This window comes from Lytechinus pictus, chromosome 3 (assembly GCF_037042905.1).
Source record: "Lytechinus pictus isolate F3 Inbred chromosome 3, Lp3.0, whole genome shotgun sequence".
Taxonomy (NCBI): domain Eukaryota; kingdom Metazoa; phylum Echinodermata; class Echinoidea; order Temnopleuroida; family Toxopneustidae; genus Lytechinus; species Lytechinus pictus.
In genome coordinates, this window is record NC_087247.1 from 46,400,568 (window position 1) to 46,425,050 (window position 24,483).

General features: G+C 34.4%; 1 protein-coding gene across 1 annotated transcript; it reads right to left on the minus strand.

Moving 5' to 3' along the window:
- Positions 1–234: 234 nt before the first annotated feature.
- On the minus strand, positions 235–19,515 carry LOC129257136 (uncharacterized). The gene is made up of 9 exons (XM_054895393.2): positions 18,956–19,515; positions 17,434–17,568; positions 13,128–13,405; positions 8,840–8,996; positions 5,749–5,890; positions 4,928–5,073; positions 4,344–4,507; positions 3,648–3,738; positions 235–3,414 (listed from the first exon to the last, which is right to left on the minus strand). The coding sequence occupies exons 1-9, from the start codon at positions 19,374–19,376 to the stop codon at positions 3,044–3,046; spliced, it is 1,905 nt and encodes a 634-aa protein (XP_054751368.2). The 5' UTR covers positions 19,377–19,515; the 3' UTR covers positions 235–3,043.
- Positions 19,516–24,483: the final 4,968 nt, after the last annotated feature.

A 24,483-nucleotide genomic window follows, 5' to 3' on the forward strand; every position in this document is an offset into this window, starting at 1 on the left:
GGACAGAGATAAACACACAACAAATTTCACATTCTAATTAAATGAGCTACATGTACATGTATAATTTGCTCTTCCACAGTACAGCAATTATGATAATAAGGCACATATGCGATGAATACCAGGCAAGCCTCTTTCAAGGCAACCCCCCCCCCCCCTTATAGGTGAAATGATTGTTACGGTTTAATGCCCATTTTACATTACAAAACTTCTGGTGATGATATGAAATAAAAGCACTTTTATTGACTTTATTTGATCAGGTGAAATTGTGAGCCCAGTTTAAATAACAATATCCAAACATTTTATAATAATGATGGAAAGGGTTAAAAAATTTAACGGTATGATCTTTGTATGAAGCTGCCTGATAAGGTAAGTGCTCAAAGGTCCTCTGTAGTGAGAAATCCAAACAATACTGAGAGAGGGTACAAACCAAAGTTCACATTTGCACCAAGAATCAACAAACTCTGAAAAAAAGATGTCACTGCACTTTTGCAAGATAAGTGCAATCATATTATTGACCCTTTACCAAAGCTTTAGATGGACTTTTTTTTAATAGATTATTCTTTGGGCCTGATGTTGCCATCACAAAATGATGAAAAGTGGCCCATAGCTGCCACGTATGAAGCTAATCAAATATGTATTAACATTATTTTTGAATCTGTCCATGTTGGGAGCTAGAGGGAATGTGTTGGCGGGAAGTGAATTCCACAGCCGAGCCATCCTAGGTATATATGAAGAGAAGTGTTTGTATTTGGGACAGTGACTCTGTAGGGTTGGGCAGCTGCATGTGACGCAGTGAGCCCAGGTCAAAGTGTTGGCGATGGTGACACAAGTACATGCCCTGAATTTGATTCTAATGACCAGCTTTGACACGCTGCCATTAGGTATTTGACAATTGAATTTCAAGAGAAAAATAAAAGAAACAAAACTTATTGCATTTCTTGCAAAACTCTGGGTTTATTGCAAATCAAGTGACAAGATTAGCATACTGAAAAAAGGGAAACATTCACATTGAATGATTTTGAAGATGTTTCTTTGAATGAACAAAACCAGGCTAGAAATAACATTACACTAGAAAGAATAATCCTGAAAACATTACACATTGGCATGTAATTCACCAATACCAAATACTATTACTTCCAAATGAAATAAATACTTGAAATGGCATTATAGAATAAGTCAACGTTCACATCAAGTCGGATTAGATAAAAGTAGAATAAGAGAAACATGATGGTTTTGTCAAAACATCTAAGAACAATGTATTAAGAGATTTCCAAAGTTTTTATTTTGTTGCAATACATATATACAAGCAGCCTCTCATATGCAAACTGAATTCTATAAAATGCCCTATTCTCAGAAACCCTGAAAATGATTTTACTTGTGCCTTCACTATACAATCAGACAATAGAAAGCAGATTTCTATCAAACTAGAAATATTCCTTCATCAAGATTTACAAACAATGTTATTACACAACAAATTTGAGAGCTGCTCGCATGAGACATCAAAAGTCTGACGAATTTGTTATTCTTTTATGAATTTTCAGGGTGGACTTCACCTTTAAATGTCACTCAAAATGGAAAGCTCAGTTCTGGGAAAGATGTCAAGTTACTTCTGACCACATGTTCTTTTCATCTTACAAAGAATATACTAACATAATAAACAGAAAAAGATTGCTCCTTTTATTCAGCCTCATATCGTAAATATTACAGAAAATATCTTAATACCTTGTTTTTTTTTCAAATTTGCGTACAGTTCTCTATACAGTATATTTCTATGTGAACATGTAAAGCAACTATCTTTTGCGGAAATTAAGTTCCATAATCTCAAATTCTCATGCCAAAAACCAAATGATTACATTGAAGTAATCAAACATTTTCTGATTGCTTTTAAAAGATATTTTTCTGACACAAGAATCACATGATCAGAACTGAACTATAACTTCAACACATTTTGGTGGTAATTGTTGATAGTAATGGAGACGATGGCAGTGATAAGTAGGATGGTAGTCATAGTTGTATAAGTGTTGACATGAACAATGCTAATCATGAGAAGACTTTGATGGTGAAGACAGTCAGGATACTAACTAAGTGAGGATGCAAACAGTGAAGCAGTGTTGCCAATAATGACAATGGTGAAGATGAAAATTTAGAAGAAAAGTTGCAAAGATCTAGTGTTATATATCCAGGGGAGCATTTCATGAAAGAACTTGTTAGATGTTTTATCCAACGTGTCCTGTTGTATCCTACAGTTACCATAGTAACAGTTACTTTCAGCCAATCAAAATCAAGGAAAGTTGTCAGATCTGACAACTTGTCAAAAATGTTGATGAAAAGCTCCCCAGGGGTGGATCCGTAGAGGGAGGGGGAATGTCTCTCCTCTTTTTGACAAACAAGAAATACCACCAAACATTCACCCCCCCCCCAACAGTTCTTTTATAAAATCTTTTTGATGACCCCCTTAACAAATGTTTTTTTTTCCACATCACAACAACAACTAACACCACAAGCATCCTAACAATAGAAAAAATAAAGTTTGGCACTTTTCAATATATTTTTCTAGCATTATAACTACTGTAACTAGAACTTAAATCAAATAATCATGCAGTACATACAATAAACCCCCATGAAACACACATTAATATACAAAGTACATCTGTTCATGAAAAAATAAACCATACGATCTTTTGTCAGTGAAGGAGAATCATAAATACCTCATAATCCCTTATATATCTTCTCTACTCGAGTTTTGATACCCGTCTAAAATACAATTTAGGACGGACAGGACTTATCAACTAGTGATGAACAAATGCTGCTTATATATACTACATGTATGAAAGGTTTTTAATGAAGTTCATATGCAGAGTTTTGCCAATCACTCCAGTTCACATGCGAATGTTAAAGGCCACAGTTAAGTGTGTAGGCAAGGTAGTTGTAATATTGCATAGATATTGTGTGGCATGGAATGTAATACTCTCTTCTTGAGAATTTATTTCTTAATATTCTAGTCATGATCATTTAGAAAGAGGAGATAATATGGGTATGCCATTTATTCCACACCCTTGTGGTTGGCATACTTGATATTAAGGTGCTTGGTGATCTCTTCACTGAAATAGAACCAGTTATTGCCATGAACCTCTTTGTCCACCTTGTCTGGGTGATAGTGACTGATGGCCTTCAAGAGCAGCTTCTTGGTAGCAAGTTTCTCATCTAACTTTGCCCCTGGAGCTCTGGGTGGCCATGTCTTGTAGATTTCCTTGATGAAATCTACATTACACATTTCAGCAGCCATCTTTGAGAGTTTGTCAACATCTTCCTTCATCTCCTTCAGGGCAGCTTCCTTGTCCTTGTCTTCCTCTTCTTCCTTGTTCAACTGCTTCTGGAAATTCTCTACAAAGGCAGTGGACTCCTTAAACCAATCTACAAGAATCAACAATACAATACAAATCTATTGACAGTTCAAGGACATATCATATTTGGAGCCAGATGTGATTCAACTTAAATTACATAAATATTTTCCATCTTGCCCCCCAAAAAAAAAATCAATAAAAAAGAATAGAAATAAATGGTAGCATTTGCATCAAGTACTGTGACTTAAACAGGACTGATTGTAACAACATGTTTTATTAGTAAAGTTATAAGAGTACACTCACCAACACCATGGAATGTCCTTGGAGTCATACTGAGAGCCAGCTGAATAGCTTTCTTGTAGTAATCCTTTCCTCTGGAAGACAAATTGAGCACCTAAAAGAAAACGATTGATTGAGATTTATTACAATTAAGGTACCTTTAATAAATTATCAGCAGCATTATGTTTTATTATTTTTGTTTCTCTTAATCACCCAAGAGTAAAGAATATTCGTACTAACTTCAAATGCTCACAATTACAGAGTTATCCATGATCAGCTAAGAGGTCACGATAATTTGACTTGATATTGTGAGGGTGCCTAAATGGTCATACATATCAGAATAAATTATCAAAATGAGAAAGCTGAATATTTTTCACTCACATAAAACAATCTCATGGAATTCTTGAACTCATCTTTATTCATTTCCAAAAGATAATATACATAACTGAAAACAGCTTTAAAAAAAAAGTATTCTTATGTTGCTTTATAAACTATATTTCTAACAGCATTCAATTTGTAAATGGAGGTTTACAAATAGCCATTGAAATATGGTGATCAATGAAAAACACATACAACTTCAGAATATTGATGGCAAATGCTTCACCTTTCTTGGGTAAAACCCTATCATATTTGAACTAATTAAACATAGACAGAAAGCACAAAAGTACAAAAATATCTCAATCAAGTCCTGAACATTAAAGTGAGCTGTTAAAAACTCACCTTGCCATAGACGCGTCCAAGTCGACTGTAAGCTATAGCCTCCTGTTCAAGGTCCTTGTCCCTGCACAACACAGCTGCTTGTTTGTAGAAGTCTATCACTGTCCAAATTGTATCAGTGTTCACCGTTTCATCATTCTTGAAATGTTCTTTAAGCAAGTTATCAGCTGGGAGACAGAAAAATGTATAGATAATACTAACAATGAATTTTGCATTAAAGTATAGCAGGAATGTCAGGGAGTGGGGTGTTGAGCGATACTTCCTCCAACCAGACCCAATTTTTCTTTTTCTAATATTCATTCTGCTGGTCATTGTTTTAAGTGGGACCCCTTGTTGTAAATCCTGGATCTACCCCTGATATTAATGTTTTACCATAAATTTAAATTTCACTTGCGTTGAAATAATTACAATAATGACCTATTTTCTAGACTACAAAATGTAAAGAAAAACTAGTTAAACATTCAAGAATTAAGAGGGCAGAAGATACATTACTCCACTAAAGAAAATTCTCCAATCAAATTTTATGACTCCCTTAGGGAGAGAAGGGGGAGGGTTGTCACTACAAAAACTTTCTTAGAGGTGCAAACCTGTTGCTCGTGCCATGCTAGACTCAGCAACACATGTGTGGAGGTAGACATCTTCCAGTAAGACTTCCACTTCACCCTTGATATAACTATCTCCTTCACTGAGCCTGTCTGCTTCTTGGATAGGAAAGTAGCATTCCTTCATGTACCTAATATACAGAATACACATTTATCAATCAAGGAAAAGCATAATCTCCTCTTCAATTATCATGAGTTGGGCTTTTAAAAAAATTGCCATACCCAACAATATTATATTGCTTCTGCTTCCTGAAAATTAAGATATCATAATTTCTTTTTAATCTTCTTTTGAATTTAAGAAATATAACCTAAAACATATGGGCAGGGGAAGAGGACAAAAAGACAGGAGGGGGGAGAAGAGAAAGAGTAGGAGGACAATAAGAAGAAGGAGCAGAAGAAACAGGAGGAGTCATAGCAGTATACACATAGCCATAGTAGCAGCAACTGTATCAAATAGCTTTAAGAAGTGAAATAATTGTTAGAAACTTGTGATCAATGGCAAGGTAATCTTACATCCCGAGATCAATTAGACATCTTGCAAATAATTGCAAATTCAAATTTGAATACTGCTTTACTTCTTGCAACAGAAAGTATTGATATGCTATAATCAAAATCAAACTGTATAATTGCAACTGATTAAAAACAGGTTACTTGCAACACCCCATAGTGTTGCAGTAGAGGTTATAATGGAGTATTATCATTTATAGTGTTGCAGTAGGTGTTTGTTTTGCCTATATTTCTTTCATATTGATCAGAGAGAATCAGACATGAGTGAACTTATTACATATCATGATCCAAATACTGACCTGTAACAGTCCTTGTATTCTCCATCTTGCCAGGAAGTAAGACCCTCATGAAAGAGAAGTGTTGCATACTGAATGTATCCATTAGCCTTTAGTCCACAGTCCGGCAGATAACCTATGAGCTCACTGAAACCAGCTATTCTCCCTGAAAATTAAGACATCGGGAAAAAAATTCACTTAAAAAATGAAATCTTTTCCTGAAACAGGCTGTTTTCAAATCTAATAGATCACTGCCAAGTCATCAGTTTACAGGCAGGGGTTTTCCAGCCTCTTGAATTGTTGAATATCAAGCAATATATATTCTAGCTCATCAAATATAACATCATTATTTGTGCGTCTGTCCCCTTTCGTTGCCGAGTAAAAATATGTTTTTAAAAAGTATTTGTCCTATTCAAAATGGCGTAACTTGTTAATGAAATTATTTTGAACAAATAACTTGTTAGAACAGCACCTTTACTTCTTGGATAGTTTGTTTGAAAATGGAATCAATGATATCGATCCATTTAGTCATGCCTGGGTTAGCATACATTAAATGCAAAATTATCACTTTCTGAAAGTCACAAGCCATTTTCAGAATTCATTTCAATGATTTCTCTTTCCAATTCCAATCATGGTTCAGTGATGTGGTCACTTATCATTTATTAAGAAAAGATCACACCTGATATTTTGGTATTTTATTGCACTGGTCATGAACACAGTTCATTGCTCAAATCCCTGTGATTTTTGAATTGCTATATCTATCCAGATTATCAATGCAATATATATGTTTAAAAAATGATTTCCAACTGTTGTGTGAATACAAGAGATACTTAAATGAGCACATATAACAAAAAAAAACCCACTAAATTCACTCTCAATATTGGGTAAAAAAAGGAATCCTAAAAATCTACTTATGTTTGGATTTCAATTTTCCGAGTCAAAGAAGTCAGTCAATAAATTGACACTTCTAATAAGTTATTTGCTCAAAACTTTTTAGTTGAAAAGATAGATCACATTGATAGTGCAGCATTGTGGCCCAGTGGATTAGTCTTCTGACTTTGAAACAGAGGGTCACGGGTTCGAATCCCAGCCATGGTGTAATTTCCTTCAGCAAGAAATTTATCCACATTGTGCTGCACACAACCCAGGTGAGGTGAATGGGTACCCGGTATGAAGAAATTCCTTGAATGCTTTGAGCACCTAGGCAGCCCAGCTAAAGCCAGGTAATAATAGTAGCAGGGCCCACTGGGAGAACAGTTTTCAGAACTAGAGTGGCTTCCCTGGGTAAATATACCATTATTATTATTACTATTATTACTATAATTATAATAATAATAATTATTACTATTATCATTATTACTATTATTATTAATATCATTGTTATCATTATTACTATTACTATTATTATTACTATTAATTATTATCATTATCATCATTAATATTATTATTATTACTATCAATTATTATTATCATTATCATCATTAATATTATTATTATTACTATCAATTATTATTATCATTATCATCATCATTATTATTATTATTATTATTGATTTATGAGAAAACCCCTTTTTTGTTGGTTATTTTAAGATCGTAATCGGTATCCATTACAACTCAAATGAATAATCATGTTGGGCAGTGGTAGTCTATTCAGCGGCACATTTATCAGTTTCTCCAATGCTGTAATAAAGTTAGCGCTACACTTTTTGTGAGTTATACACACCTATGTAGTATACAGTGCGTCCCACAAAAAACGAAACCGAGATTAATCGATGATTTATCATAACTTAATCACAAATACAATAGACAAATGACCTACCATTATAAAGCTCCTCTTTCATCTGAAATTACTTAGATTATTTCTCATTCACGCATGAGTGAGCAAAAACAATTTGAAGAGGGGATACCAAAAAGTCATTTGGCGGGCTGTACCTGGGTTTCAAAAAGAAAACCAAATTACTAAAAAGTTCAATATCTGCTCTTTAATTTGATACCTCAATTACAGAAAATGGTCAAGAAATAACAAAGTTCTGGTTATTTGAAATAAGGCTTGAATTTCAATAATTTTATAAAATTAAGAGGTTCTACAGGCTAGCGTTCAAACTCACTTGACACTCCATTTTGTTGACGATCAGCCATGCATTAAGTCTTTTGTTGACCATACGATAGCTTCTGTGGGAAACCGGTGAAAACATGTTTATTTAATGAAATTATGGAAATACAAGCATTGTTTCGAGGGAACATAACTTGTTTACTTCTTGACCATTTTTTGTGATTAAGGTATCAAATAAAAGAGCAGATATTGAACTTTTTAAAAATGTGATTTTCTTTTTGAAATTCAGATACCCCCCGCCAAATGAGTTTTTGGTATCCTTTCTTCAAATTGTTTTGCTCACTCATGCGTGAATGGGGAATAATCTAGGTAATATCAGATGAAAGAGAAGATTATACGCTTTACATTGGTAGGTCATTTGTCTATTGTATTTGTGATTAAGTTATGATAAATCGTCGCCTAATCTCGGTATCGTTTTTTTCTGGGACGCACTGTATATATGTACATGTATATACCCTAACAGGTACCCATTTCCTCCAAAATAATTAGGTATATATGTTTAGGGGCTCATTCAACATTCATTTTCATCCCCTTGATGATAAAAATTGAAGGTATCATTTGTTTGCAAACAGGTTAAGTTTGGTATGTTTGTTAAACCTGGTCAAAATTCTAAAAAAAAGGTTAAATACAATAGGGGTGCAAATTTATTTCAACCAACCCCACCACTCCCATACCGATACACCAATGGGTAAAACTGCTAGTTTCAGTTAATTTACATTACCATATATTTATCTCCAAATTACACCTGTGCCACAAGTCTTCAAACATTTCTCCAAAACTGAATTTCATTTCATATTTTTTTAAACTAAATTTTATAAAACATCATTTATAATTTTTAGTTCTTGTGCTCCTGATATATTCCTAAAATACAGAGTGCATCAACATATTTTGAGCAAGAATATATTTCAAACTATGATCAAATTATTGTTTGCACATGGATCTTCATGATATTCACATGGACCAATTACAAAAATGAAAAAAAAAGTTCTTCCATAATACATACCACTTGTGTTGAGCGTTGCCAACCAATCATAGCTCTCATCAAAACAATTTTCCCATGACTCTTCCAGCTTCTCTCCCCATGATGCATTCTTGTAAGACCTCAGTACATATGCCATGCAGAAGAACTTCAAAGCTTCTTTGAAAGACTTCAGTATATTCTATAGAAAAAATGAAGATAATAATTAACAATTAAATAACACAATTTAATTTGAAACAAATAGTCTCCCCAAACTGTTAATACTTTGTGTTCCAAGCAATTACAAATGATATGGTGTTACATGTATTTCACGCTTTTCAGTCCCACAGAACTCATAGTCTGGACTTATTTAATAATCTTTGTTTAAGGACAAGTCCACCCCAACAAAAAGTTGATTTGAATAAAAGGAGAAAAATTCAACAAGCATAACACTGAAAATTTCATCAAAATCAGATTCAAAATAAGAAAGTTATGACATTTTGATGTTTTGCTTAATTTCACAAAACAGTTATATGCACATCCTGGTCGGTATGCAAATGAGGGAACTGATGACATCATTCACTCACTATTTCTTTTTTTTATTATATGAAATATGAAATATTCTCATTTTCTCCTCATTGTCCTGTGAAACAAGGTTTTATTTCTCCCTGAACATGTGGAATTATCATTGATTAACATTTTATGGTTCAGTCAAGTTGGTCCTTATTGTCAAATCTGTAAAAATGTAAATACTGTAGGATTCAAACAATAAAAAACAAAAGTAATAGTGAGTGAGGGACATCATCGATTCTCTATTTGGCATGTGACTAAATTGTACATATAACTATTTTGAGAAAAATAAGCACAACTTTAAAACATCATAACTTTCTTATTTTACTGACATCCAATTTTGATGAAATTTTCAGCATCATGCTTGTCTGATTTTTCTGTATTTATTAAAAACAACATTTTTTCTGAGATGAACTTGACCTTTAATGTTTAAACCATTTACTTCATCCTCACATTTGGCACACAAATGATGAAGAGGATGATTTTTGAAATATTTTTCCTCACCATCAATGTATATGTATGAAGATAGAGCCCAGTAAACAGAACAAAAACAGTGCAAATACAAATCACATTTTAGCTTCCCATTTTAGTACCACAGATTTAAAACCATGACCCAAGTTAAATTGGACTTCAGAATACAGGCCTATGGTGTCTTTATGGCAGGGGGGAGGGGGGCACTTCCATTGATAGGTGGATACCAGGCGCGACCGTGGGGTTTCGAATAGCAACCTAAACAAGTATTTTCCATATTCTGAAAATGCACACCTTAACAAGTACACTGTATTGGCATGTGAAACCCTTCCCTTTACAAGTATCAGAAACTAAACGGCACCCTTGACAAATATACCCTGAATAGACCCCCTAACAAGTACAGCGACATTTTAATTCTTACATGTATGTCCCAGACGTCGGCTTTACCTTTACTTTCATTGGGTTAAGTACCACCCCACACACCCATACTGTAATCGGACCATAAACACGTATAGTGTTGGGGCAAAAGTACATCCTTTATAAAGTATTTGTCTTTTTATACACTCGCATAGTTTTCCTAGCAAAATATATCCCCTTTCTTCATTATTTTAGTGTTTTTGACACCCTTATTACGTTACGTACGTAATGTGCCCTATCTTTAAAAAGGGGACCTTTTTACGTTTCCTTGGTCGCGCCTGGTATCCACTCGTCAATAAAAAATTCTGACCTTTAACCCACCCCCCCTCCCACAAAAAAAGGTGGTTCACAAACCAAGAGTCTCGCCTGATCAATAAAATATGCAATATAGTATTTTGACCCTTGAAGACCTTTGACCCTGTCATCTTCAACACACTTGTGGAGTTGTGGTATTAATACCAAAGGATAATTTTTACTAAGTGCTAACACAATTGATGCAGAAAGGAAGAAATTCAAGCAATTTGAACAAAAACTTGACCTTTTGGCACCTATATGTACATGACATTTGAAACGTCATCCTCAACATACATGTGGTATTACCCAAGGATCATTTGAACCAAGTGTGATCAAAATTGATGAAAAAAATTGAGAAATAGCGAAATGAGAGCAAGGTGAACCAAAAATTTAAACAAGTGGAATGCCTCTGGCGGTCTCACCTGCATCACGCGATTCAATATAGCAGCAGTGCTGACTTTGAAAACTACTATAACTCGCACAAGATGTTCAGTGATACTTGGTTACTCTTATGTCTACGTTTTATGAACTAGACCAATACACTTACAGAGATATGATGGTAACTCAACAAATACCCCCAACATGGCCAAAGTTCATTGACCTTACATGACCTTTGACCTTGAACATGTGACCTGAAATGTGCACAGGATATTCAGTGATACTTGATTACTCTTATGTCCAAGTTTTATGAACTAGACCAATATACTTTCAAAGTTATGATGGTAATTCAACAAATACCCCCAATTTGGCCAAAGTTCATTGACCCTAAATGACCTTTGACCTTAATCATGTGACCTGAAAATTGCACAGGATTTTCAGTGATATTTGATTACTATTATGTCCAAGTTTTATGAATCAGATCCATAAACTTTCAAAGTTATGATGGTAATTCAACAAATACCCCCATTCGGCCAAAGTTCATTGACCCTAAATGATCTTTGACCTTGGTCATGTGACATGAAACTCAGACAGGATGTTCAGTAATACTTGATTAACCTTATGGCCAAGTTTCATGAACTAGGTCTATATACTTTTTAAGTTATGCTGTCATTTCAAAAATTTAACCTTCGGTTAAGATTTGGTGTTGATGCCGCCGCCGTCGGAAAAGCGGCGCCTATAGTCTCACTCTGCTATGCAGGTGAGACAAAAAGGATGGACATGACCTTGTATCATTTGACCTTTTGACCCATAAATGACCTTTGACCCCATCAACCTCATGGACACACACATGAAATTACCCTAGGATCATATAATGTAAGTTTTAATGTAATTTATGCAGAAATTAAAGAAACGAGAGCAAGGTGAGCATAAACTTGAAGAAAGATGAACATGACCTCATGTCATTTGACCTTTTGACCCTTAGATGACATTTGACCCCATTATTCTTATAGGACACATGTGGTATTTCCCCAAAGATTAAATGTACCAAGTATAAACCTAATTGATGCAGGAATAAAGAAATGAGAGCAAGTTGAACAAAAACTTTAACATTTTTGTAACAGACCAACAGGAAAAGTGATCATTAGGTCTCTGCTGAACTTCGTTCAGGTGAGACAAAAAAAAAGTGCATGTCACAATCCCAATCAATGTGTATGTCCTAAAACAGATATGATGCGGTAAATAGACTCTGTACACAATAAAAATTATTCACTGGAATTTTTTTTGCAATTTTGTATGAAATTTTGATTTGATTGTGTGCCCAATCAATGTAAAATATCTTTGATTAAAAAAAACACAAAATGGCATAAAATTTTAAGAATATATTTGTCTGTAGTTTTTTTTGTATCCAATCAATAAATTTGTAAGATAAGTGATAAAAGAGCCACTTTCAAAATTCAAATTAGAGAGAGAAAGAAGATTACATAAATTTAACAATAATAAATTGATTCACAAGGAATCAACAGCTAAAGAACGATTTGACAGTATCTTCACTCGACTAATTTTGGAATGTTAGATGACACTGAAGTTAATTCACCAAAGCTGTAGACAGGCATTAAAAATTAGTCAGGTACATTGCTTTGTTAAAGTTAAATTCCAGTTCTGGTAACGATCTCAAAATAACTTTTTACAGAATCTAATATAATGACCACCCAAGTGTCTGTTTGTATGAATAAAAAATATGTGCCAAAGGATTCGAGAAGAAATTGTGTAATTGCTGAGAAATAAGCAAAATAAGAGCGGATTCGGTCACTTCCGCCGGGTCTTTATTCCAGCAATAATAATACACTGTCCCACGTGTGCCTATCTGTGTTGGCGATCTTCAGTGTGATCGTATTTCAGCTTAGATTTTATGATTTCACAAAGTTCAGTTTATGTAACTGTACCAGATCTAGATCCACGATGATATAGTCTTACTTAACCTTGGTTTTACAGACTTTCTCACAAAATTAGTGTTTTACTGCAACTACTATCATTTAGCTTTAAAAGTCATCTTATCAGGCATACTTGAAGCCCCAAGTAAGATATTACCATGAAAACTACAAGATATCTGACTGAATTTGTCTACAAGTCTTAACTTGAAACAATGAACATTGTCTGAATCAAAAAAGGTCTAATTAATCAGTGTACATGGTGGGCTTACCTTCCCAGTTTCCTCCGTCTCCTTCTCAAGAGCAATTGTTGCTAGCTTCCATGACGCCATTCCAATATTCTTCAATGCTGAGGCTTCATCTTCTTTGTTGTTGCTGCATGAAAACGCACTCTTGTAACAAGTGATGGCATTTTCAAGTCTACTGATACGAACTGTGCTACCAAAATCCTCAGTAGCAGATTTGTAGAAGATGTTTCCACGCTCTCTTTGCTTCTCAGACCATGAAAGCTGTGTTTGGGTTGTTGGAGTTGCATTTGGACAAGTACTTCCTGTTAAAAATTTATAAAATATAAATATTAGTACCTTACGAGCCTTCTGGAAAACATAAGTAGTGATGCCAACCCTGAAAATGACATACAGTGTATGTAAACAAAACAAAAACATATTTATGGGGGGTAAAGTATTTATTTTCAAGCCAGTTTTCATCCTACAAATACATTAAAAAAACTTCAGAAAAACTTAAAATTAATGAAAGTATTAACAGATTCTAATTAAGTTAATCAAATTAACTGCTTTGAAAGGAACCCTATATTTTATGTTTCTAACCTGTAAACTCCTTATTGGAAGAGAAAAATTGAATTGATAAATCATACACCAATGGAAAGCAAATGAGCTACAAAATTTTATTTTGACAGTGAAATGTCCTATAATACATAAATGTTAGAACTGAAGATGTATATAATCAGCCGTAATTAGATTTGAGTATCGCTTTTTTCCTCTGATATTTGAAGTTCCTTTGTTCGATTTTAATGGTGAAATGTTTCTTATGTCTTTTTCTTAATTTATCACATGATGTACATGTATCAAACTTCTTCATAAAAAAATTGATAAAAAAGAATCTCATAATGAACACATCCTCAGTTTGACTGTTACACACTATAATCCTCTCCATCCTCTCCATTACTATTACTGAGTTCATTTTAGAATCTGTTCTTTAACCAAAAAAAATGTACCCCAAACAACGGATGAGTTGTAATATTTTTAAAAATTCGTCCTGAAAACTGTATTGTCCAAAATGTATTCTAAACCCCAAAAGAAATCAATGATAACAACCAACTATAGATTATGTACTTTGTCAATCCTGACATGTTTTAGGTTGTTTTCCATGACAGTCTCTGAAATCAAATTAAGGTTTAGCGCTTTTAAAGAAAAACACAAAGCCTCAACTAGATACACACAGAGCATATTATAAAACTCAAATAGACAGTAATCAAAACTACATGTAAACATTACTTTTAGTTTTAAGTTCATGCTTTAGGGTCACTTTTTAAGTTTTTAACACAAAATTTGGCTTTGTGACTAATATACCCAAATGAATGATATTTTGAGTAAAATTTATGTTTGATATACATGTAGCTGTAACCCCCAAGGTAAGACTAATTGACAATTATTTTTCATGCCATTGTTTGACAATTTGAGAAAAAATAATTTAAACAATAAGTTTAAAAATCTAATTTTAACAAATTAATCTTCTGTTGTCTCTTTTTTTTTTCAAAAAGAAAATCACCAAACCTGCAGCCATGCTACAGGTCATAAATCTTGATTAATCTTTACCCTCCGTCAAAAATATAAAAAATAAAATCAAACGATGGACAAAAACACTCTTCAATACATCCAATATTTTTCATTGAATTCTAATTCAAAAGTTGAATTCAGCAAAATATTCTCGCATTTTAATACATGTACTTGCACTCTTACACAGCAAAGCAATCTGCAGTAGATATGAAACTATCAAAATTATATAAAGAATTGAACACCATGTAAAGATCATAAATAAGAATTTGAACTTGTTAAACTTATTAAATACAAATTTTATTTCAACATCATGTGACATAGTCATACATGTTATGATTATCATCAACTCTAAACCATAAAACATCCTCGCACCAAGAACAATATAGGCTATCAACCAACATAATCTATCTTATTATTTTATTCTTATTGGCACGTAAGTGAATTTGACTATTTGTGCCAGCTAAAAACTTAAATTTAATTTGGCTTTAATGCCTGATAAATAAAATTTGAATGGCTTTTGTGCTAGCTTTGTGATATATGCACCATTTATCAAATCATGGTGTTATATTGATTTTCATGCACCATTTATTTTGTCATGGAGTTATAGTTATTTTCATGCACCATTTAAAATATAATATTGAATCATTATCCATTCATCAAATCAAGAGCATCAAAAGGCACAGCTATTTCCTTATTCATTTTAACTCACCCATTCAACATTTATGACCCCCCCCCCCCCCATCACTACAACCACCATCCCACACACTTCTTCTCTCTAGTCTCCACTGAACATAATAGGGATAAAGGCTGATCAGTGGGGTATTATAGCCCTTGACACTATACTAGTACACCTATGTGTATGCAATGCCTTTTGTTTGCTAATGAGGGATGAAGGCCATTCTTTGATGAACAATAAAATGTGCATGCTGCCAGCATTATATATAAACACCTTGGCCTGTGAAGAGCAAGAAGCTTTTCTTTGGAGGGATTAAGCCTGAGGGAAGGGAACAATACTAGTATAATTAGGTGCATGCAGGTAGCATACAAGGCACTGCAAAAACCTTGCAATTACCTGCTAGTCAAATTTTGGTCATAGAATTGATTGTAAGTCATACCTTATAATTATGCAAGTATATAATTGACAGCTGGTGTACTTTTTGCTCAGTATGGATTTATTGCCATATATCAATATGTGTAGGTTAAATTTATAAATTATTGGCAAATTTGCAACTCATTTCAATGAAGTTTCTTGTAACTTCCTCTTTGCCCAATGAATGAGCTTTCAGAACTATAAATGCACATTAATTACTTTCATACAGAACATGACAATAAGCAAAGGTCAAAGCAACAAACAACAGATGTCCAAAAGCAAGCCACCTTTCACAAAAATTGATCTTTTCTGTATGACCATTGTAGAAATACACGAGGGCTACGGGCAATTTCGCCCTCGTGACAGCCCAAATTACCCCTAAAATTCCACTAAAATGCATGCCTTGGGGCAACCATGCATTCTTTCTAGAGCTACCCTAAGATCTGTCACAAATGATATCTAAGATTTAGAAAATCAATCTTATATGGAGGAATAATGATATTTTCTTTTACTGCATAATTGCTCATTACCCCTAAAAAGTAGCCCTTAAAATGAAAGAAATTGCCCTGAAATTCTTCAATAGCCCCAGTATGGGAAAAGAGATAGCCCTTAAACGCCTTACAAATGAAAATTATTTCCTACCCTGTGGATGACAAAAATAAGAAAATTGGTTTTGGGATTAATTTCACCAGGTGTTGAGCTATCAATAATGTGATTTTGGATCATATTTGTAAACTGACATTACAGGTGCTAGAGCTTCAAAAGATTCTAAATTGATCTTCCAACACAAACACACACACCAAACTTGAAATCACTCACTGTAATTCACGTATGAAGGTGGACCCTGTGTCTGCGTACCCAACTATTTGACATAAGATTTAATATGATTTTCTTTTCACAAAACTTTTTAGTTGATAATGTTCCTTATATTCTTATGAATAAGCGTGCCAAAAATCTCATAAATATTTGAAAGAAATATATGATTTTCTTAGAAAAAAACCCAGTCAGTCATTTTCAGATTGAAAAAATAAATGGTGCCCCATGTCTGTGCACCAATTCGCTTTAGACACGATTCTGGGATTTTGATAAGGCCGCATTTTGAGCAGGTCGCATGAAATGCCTAAAATTAATTATTTTTCCACCATTTTGAGTTGGATTTTGAATAAATACCTTTATGTGTATTGCATCTATAAAGTGGTGGTCATTGCGTATCTTCTTTTACTAGAATCACGCAGATAAGCATGTGCTCAGACAAGGGGGACTGTACAGACTTGAGGGACCTTACCACATGCAACTAGAAGTGAGTTAGTCTGGGGGCCATTTCATGAAGAGGTACAATTATGGTAGTTAACATGGAAACCTCAATTCTAATTGGCTGCCAATTAGTCATACTCATGCATACATGTACATGTACTCATCCCAATTTCAGATACTTGGATATTATGTGTTTTTTTTTCCTGATGACAGTATGTAATTAGTGATGAAGCTTCTTACTCAGAAATAACTTACAAATCATGCATTATGACGTTCTTCTCTTTTCTACCAGTTGCATGAATCATTTCTAAAATAAGATATTCAAAATATATTGATATGTATATAAATACTGACTGTAGGCTTACTTGTTTGTGCTCAATATACTTGACAATGAACACTCTTATTTTCTTGTTTATCACAAACAGTTAAAAATCATACCATTTTCTTTTCTTCCACTACATGGAGTTGAAGTAGAGTGATTTGATCTAGGTTCTGTGGATTCATTGTTTTGTCCATGTCCCCGGCGCCCTCCTCTTCCTCGTCGTCCTTTCTTCCTCTGTTTTCCTGTTGAACCTACAATGGACCAGCATATTAAAGGAGATTCAGTTGTCCGAAACATTATCTTTAGTATACATTGGGCGATTCCATACGTGGCGTACGGGACATTTCGACAACAATTTCAAGTCTCTTAGCTGATTGCTCGAGCAATTAAAATTTATTTTTTGTCAATAATACAGTTATAATGGATAGTCATGTGAAAAACTGATTACCAGTACCAAAAAAAAATGTTTGATTATGGGTGAATTATAGGTGAAAATGTTGTGTCGTACGGGACTCAGAAATGTCCCGTACGACACGCAATATTTTCACCTCTAATTCACCCATGGACAACATATTTTTGACAGTTGTCATTTTTTATGTGACTACCCAGTGCTACTTTATTATAACCACAAAAGAAATTGAAGTTCCTTGTTTGATTGGACAGTAGGTTGAAAAATGTTGCGAAAATGGCTGATTTTTCTAGCATGGAATCGCCCCGTTCTGATATGTAAATTCTGATTTACTGCCCTGTAACTCATCACCGTAGACTCTCTGGTAATCCTCTAGCAAATTACAACAATCAAAATACAATCACAAGTATTGCAGAGTCAATGCATTTTGTTTTAGGCAATGACAGTCAACCTCCATGCCATGGTCTAACGTAATGTTAGATCTAGTGTTTTCGGAGAATTCTTTTTATTATTCAATTTAGACCAAGTCTAAGACAAAACAAAATGAATGAAAACAAAAATGTTTCATGCAGGTTTATATCTCAATTTAATTCTTAATTCGGAGTAACTTTACTACAATCCAAGGTCATAATCAATTATGAGAGCATGGATACACACTGTAGTGTAGTGTACTGTTAGAACGAGGCATCACACTTCAGTTCATGACATTGCAGATCCTTTTCATGGATAATTTTAAACCAAAAGCTTCGGTCTCTGTTATGTTGGTTGTTCCGCTGAACTCCGATGGCTCCACTCACCAAATACAGAGACCGAAGTCGTAGCTCAATCTGTACAGGGACTCAATGGCCATATGTTTATGTATTAAGTTCGGATCAACCAGGGAAGTGGTGGGAGTTACGCGACAGCCGAAGTAAGTCACTGTTTTTCCCCCTTTTAAATTTATTTTTTTCCTGTTTTGGTGCATTTCAGACCAAAACAAAATAATAATCTTTATTTTGGTACAGTTCTTTTTATATATTTTTATGAACTAAAGACAAAAATCGATGAGCCCCGTCGGGGGGATTTTTCATTTGTTAATCCCCTGATGGTGGCTGCACGATAGCGAGCCGTCTGTGTACGAGGAGAAATAAAACAAACTAAAAACATTAAAAAACTCCTTGAAACAGACGGCTGCCAGCTGTCTAGGATAATTTGGGAATTGGCGATCGAAAGGCCAATCTTATTTTTACCTTCATTATTTTGTTTGTGACCTTTCGCTTTGTTATCACCACTTGCTGAAGGTTGGTGGTTGATGGGCAGTGCACTTCCTCGAAACCAGTCATTTTCACAAAGCAAATCATCATAAACTTCAGTTTCCAAAGGCTCTGTTACGGATTCCTGATCAAGGATATGAACAGATTCTGCCCTGTAGCCTTTCGGTGCTAGATACAAATCATAGACCACCCGATCCCCCACCCTAATCCGGCGACTCCGGTATTGATCGAGTACGGCGGAGATGTGGAAGAAAGCATCCCTCTGCATGGCATCCCTCCCATTCGCATCTTTCTCGCTGATGAATCCGAATTTCAACTCAAGTTGGTAATTTTTTACCACTCCTTCGACTCCAGAAGAGATGTGTTGCATAGATTCGGGGCTCCTGCTGAGTGGCATACTGATTTTCGGATGTTTAAAATCATTGATAATACTAAAGAACTACCATGTCTATGTTGCTATACGGTAGAAAGTTCAAATTTTGCGCCGCGGCCGGTATATATACGGTCGGTTGACCTTCCACAACAGAGAATAATGAGACAGCAAGAGCCCGCGCGCCTAGCTGAGGGGGCCGGGGGGGGGGGTGGTCGTCAGGGGATGCATATGCAGAGCCCCAGTCCTTCAGTTAGGCACCAACATTGGCGGCGGAGCAGAGGATTATCTTTTGTGTTTGGGGGGGGGCGCAACAATAGGCGTCCCCCCAAACGCAAAAGATAATCCTCAGGGGGGATATTCTGAAAAGTCTCGTAAGTTTCCAATTAACTTTCCTCATAAGTTACCCATTTAATGGAGCGCTAATGTACCTCCAAATTCGTATTCTAACTTTGGCGCTCGATTAAGGCGCCACTCCGATCCCCTACTAAGCCGAATTAGCCAATGAAATGCGCTCTTACAACGTAAAATTTTCTACTAGCGCGCAGTGTTTCTTCACTTTGCTGGCTTGCAGCGCAGCGCCCAGGGGTGGTATTCTGAAAACGTTCTTATCTTTGTTCTTATCTTTTATCTTATCTCATTGAGATAAGAAGACGCTAAAATCATTGCAAATCGGTATTCTGAAAATCTTCTTAACGCGTTCTTATCTTTGTAAGGACTGCCTCCTTCTTATCTTCAACACGCCCATTTTTAGGATATTACCAATCAAAATGCGCTTTATATTGGCAGTTTAACCAATAGAAGCGTTCCTTATGTCAAGAGAATATCATGTGCGCTGTGCGTACACTGTTTCTGGCGCATTGCGCGAAATAGGAATTTTATACGCAATGACTGATTATTATTTCGAGACACGTGCACAAAATAAAGAAAGAAAGAAAGTAAAGATAAAAAGTAAATAAAGCAGGTACGAATAAAGAATAAAATATGAAGAAAGAAAGTATGTAGACAGAAAGGTGTCAGAATGATAAATGATAAAAATGATAAATCCATAATTTATTGTTCGAAATAGACATGAAATGAAATACTCCGAAAATTTGCTTTGCCCAATTGATCGTGGGCCCGGCAGCCGCTGGGCAGCGCCAGATCGACGAGGCTCTATCCCTTTAATCGTTGAACGCCAAACAGGGTAGCAGCAACTCCCATCTTTTAACGTCTTTTTGGTCTGACGCGGCCGGGGTTTGAACCCCCGACCTCCAGGTTGTGAGACGGACGCTCTACCAACTGAGCCAACACACCGGTTGGAATGAAGCAGGAATTAAAAAAAAGATGAAAGGAACAAAGCAAAAAATAATGAAAGAAATAAAAAGTATAACGAAAGTAAGCAAGCAAAAGAACTTAAAAATAAAAAAATAATAAAATAATAAAATAAGGAAAAAAAATAGAACGATTATCAATGATACAGTGAGGAAGAAAAAATGAAGAAAGAAAAGAAAGAAACTTAAAGGAAAAAAGTAAAAGGACAAAATAAAAAAGAATAAAAAGAGAGGAAAAGGAAAATTAAAGCAAAAATAAAGATTACAGAAAGATAAAATGAAAGAAAGGAAAATTCAAAGAAAGAAAAGGAACGAAAAGGGAAAATAAAAAGTCAGGAAAAGTGAAGAATGAATAAAAAAAAAAGAAAACGGAAAAACATTAATGGAAAGAATAAAGAAAAAGATTTTTTTAAATTGATAGAAGAAAGACAGAGAGAGGAAAGTAAAGAAAGAGAGTAAATAAAGAATGAACGAAAAAAGAATGAGCGAAATAAAGAATAAAACACAAGAAAGAAAGTAAATAAGACACAAGAGTGTCAGGAAGCAGAAATAAAAAAAAATGAAAGAAGGAACAAACGAATGAACGAAAAAAGAAAAAAAAAAGAACCCAAAAATAAAAAGAAAAAAAAAGAAAAGAAAAAAAAATAAGGGGAAAAATTAATATTAAGGGAAGGAAGAAAGAAAGAAAAAGGGGAAAAAAGGAAAAGCACATATAAAGACGAAAGAATGACCGAAAAAATAAGGAAGAAATAAAAAGATTACAAAAATGTGACGGAAGAAAGAAAAATGAAAAGAAAAGAAAAGGAAAGGAAGAGAGAAAGGGGAAAGAATAAAAGCAGAAATAAAGACTTATTCAAGAAAAGAAAGAAAGGGATAAAATGAAAAGGGAAAATAAAAAAGGAAGAAAGATGAAGAATAAATGAAACAAAGCAAAAGAAAAGTAAAGAAATTAAAAGATTCAAAAGAATAAAACAAAAGATATAAATGAAGAATAAACTTAAAGAAAGAAAGAAAGACAAACACATAGAAAGGAAGAAAGACAGACATATAGAAAGGAAGAAAAAGAGAAAATAAATAAATAAAGAAAGAAAGAAAAAAGGGATAGAAAAAAGAGACGGGAAAATAAAAGGTGAATGAAAGAAAGGGTGGGAGGAATACTTGTGGGTACTTGTTACTAATAGTGGCCATCGATTTTAAGCAAGAAAGAACGCGGACATCGTGAGATGTGATAACCCTCTAGCTATCTTAAATATTATCATGAATATCGTGAAAGATAAGAAAGAGAAAAGATAAGAACGTTTTCAGAATACCACTTATCTTCATTTTGTTCTTATCTTTTTAGCGCGCTTTTGTATTATATGCGCGAGTAATACATTTACGCGCTCAGCATAGGATGTTTAGCAAGATAAGAAAAAGATAAGAACAAAAGATAAGAAAAAGATAAGAAAGTTTTCAGAATACCAATTTGAGATCGTGACGTAGATAAGAACAAAATTAAGATAAGAACGTTTTCAGAATACCGCCCCAGCTGATATATATATGCAGGTGCACTGCACCTCGATCTTAATACAAAGAATTTTTGCTGAAAAACAATGCTAAAAGTATTTGAAATTTTTTATTGTTGTTGAAGTTAACTGTTGTCTTGTCCCTTTCTCTCTCATTTATTGTACCTTAATTTGTGTTTTTCTCTCTTTTTTCGAACGCGTTCTGATTTTCACATCCACCTATTTGAATCCATTTGTAGCTTTCTTTGTTTTGTTTTTTACAATAATATATTTGCCTCTGTCTCGGGGCCCTGATCGGGAGGGGGGGGGCCGGTATTCTTGAACTATAAATCCCTACTTATTTTTTAAAATAACATACTTTTCATTTATATGAGAAATCTTCGCCAACAAAATGCTAATTTGAATAAAAAGATTTCAAAATAAAACAAACATAATTTAAAAATCCGAAGTTTATTAAAATTGGATGAACAAATGTTATGACATTTAAAATTTTATAGGTGGGGAAAACGACGGCATCACTCACTATTTATTTTTTCTTTTGTATTTTATTCTATGAGAGATTATCCATTTAAATACTAAAGGGGTCTATGCTTATTTTTTTATTGTCGGAAACAAGGTTTGATTCACCGCTGAACATTGCTGCACCTACCGTGATTTGGCAATCTCATTATTGTCAAAATAATGTGCAAAACAAAATACTTTATGATGCTAATAATAAAAGAAAATATAGAAAAACTAATAGTAATATTTCCCCTATAAGTACACAATTTATGTTTCCTTTTTCCCTCTTTTCTAATTTCTTTATTACCAAATATAGTCCCTATTCCTTATTTTACTTGTTTCTTTATACCACCTTCTTTCTCTATTCCCTTTTTATACCTTTCTCCTTTATTCTCTTCCTTCCTCCTAATTTTGGTCGCAGTATCAAACCGATTTGATGATATTTATACGAAGTGAAAGCCACATTTAGCAAAAGATGATGAGACTTAATGGACCTCTTATCACCATTATCTTTCCCCACTGGAAAGTCCGCTAATTGAGCGCTATGAGACTTTTCAGAATACCAAAAATCTCGTAACTACTCAATTAATACCGTGTTTACACTTAATCGGCTTTTTCATAGCGTGTAAACGCGAGTAACTTGCATCGGCTCGCGGTTAAGGTTCAGAACCGGCAATTTGCACCACCAAAGTAGTATAGGTTCAGAACCGCGAGCCGATGCAGAATCGGCTTTTTTACTACGTGTAAACAGCAAGCCGATTCTGCATCGGCAATTTGTGCACATTACATTTACTTTACCATTGTGACGTAATTGTAAGCGCACTGATCCAGCGTTGTCTTTATTATGACGTATATTGTTGGTGTGCGTATCATTTCAGGGGAGCGTTTCATGAAAGGAATTGTCGGACGTTTCATCCGACAAATCCAAAATTTTAATACCAAAATGTTAATTGAGCGCTAATTATGAGCGCTTATGAGCTTTCAGAATACTGCTCCGCCGCCAATGGGCACCAACACTCCTGCATTTTAAGATACAATTATCAAAATTGGGTTTGAAATGGGCTATAAGAGCCTCCTTAACCCTGCCACACTCATCTGTACACCCTCGTCGTGAAAACAGTGAGATGTGGCCATCAAGATAACTTCAACTTTCCATGCAGGTGGCAAATGAGCTATTCACCCCCACCCCCCGGTTTTCAAAGTGGAAAAAATAATGACATTATATTTCTTATTTTTATAAATTTTAGTTATTATCATTATCATCATCATCATCATCATCATCATCATCATCATCAACATCATCATATCACCGTCACCCTCAGCTTTATCATCTTCATCTTCATACTATAATATTGCATGAATTCATGTTTCGTATTTGAAAATGTATGCCCATTCTGCTTTATAAATGTATTAATTAATTCAATTAGTATAAGTTTGGGATTGTCATTTTTTTCAAGCAATCTGCTTATGATGACAATCCTTCTCCTGCAAATTGTGAATATCATATAGTTAATCATTTTTGTCTGAAATTATCTTTTTAATACTCTTTATTTATGATTCATGCCAAAAATGCTAGCATATTATGTTTATTATGTTATGAAAAATGTATTATACGAATGTTATGGATGCAGAAGAAAACAATAAATCAAATCAAATCAAATTACAGCCGGGCATATGGAATGAATAAATTAAAGAAAGCAATTTTTCTTTCTTACTCGCTCTCAATATTCTTTAATTGCAAATCAATGTGCAAACATACCGGTACTCATATACACACCAGGGGCCTGCACGATTTTTGAAGAAGGGGTGCTGGCT

What these genes read in the sequence shown, in the direction of transcription:
- LOC129257136 (XM_054895393.2), bottom strand. Translation starts at nt 19,376, where the DNA reads ATGCCACTCAGCAGGAGCCCCGAATCTATGCAACACATCTCTTCTGGA. An exon ending in GGCAACGCTCAACACAAGTG is followed by an intron (nt 5,891 to 8,839) that starts GTATGTATTATG and finishes CTTAATTTTCAG; the next exon opens with GGAGAATAGCTGGTTTCAGT. An exon ending in TTGGACGCGTCTATGGCAAG is followed by an intron (nt 3,739 to 4,343) that starts GTGAGTTTTTAA and finishes GTTTTCTTTTAG; the next exon opens with GTGCTCAATTTGTCTTCCAG.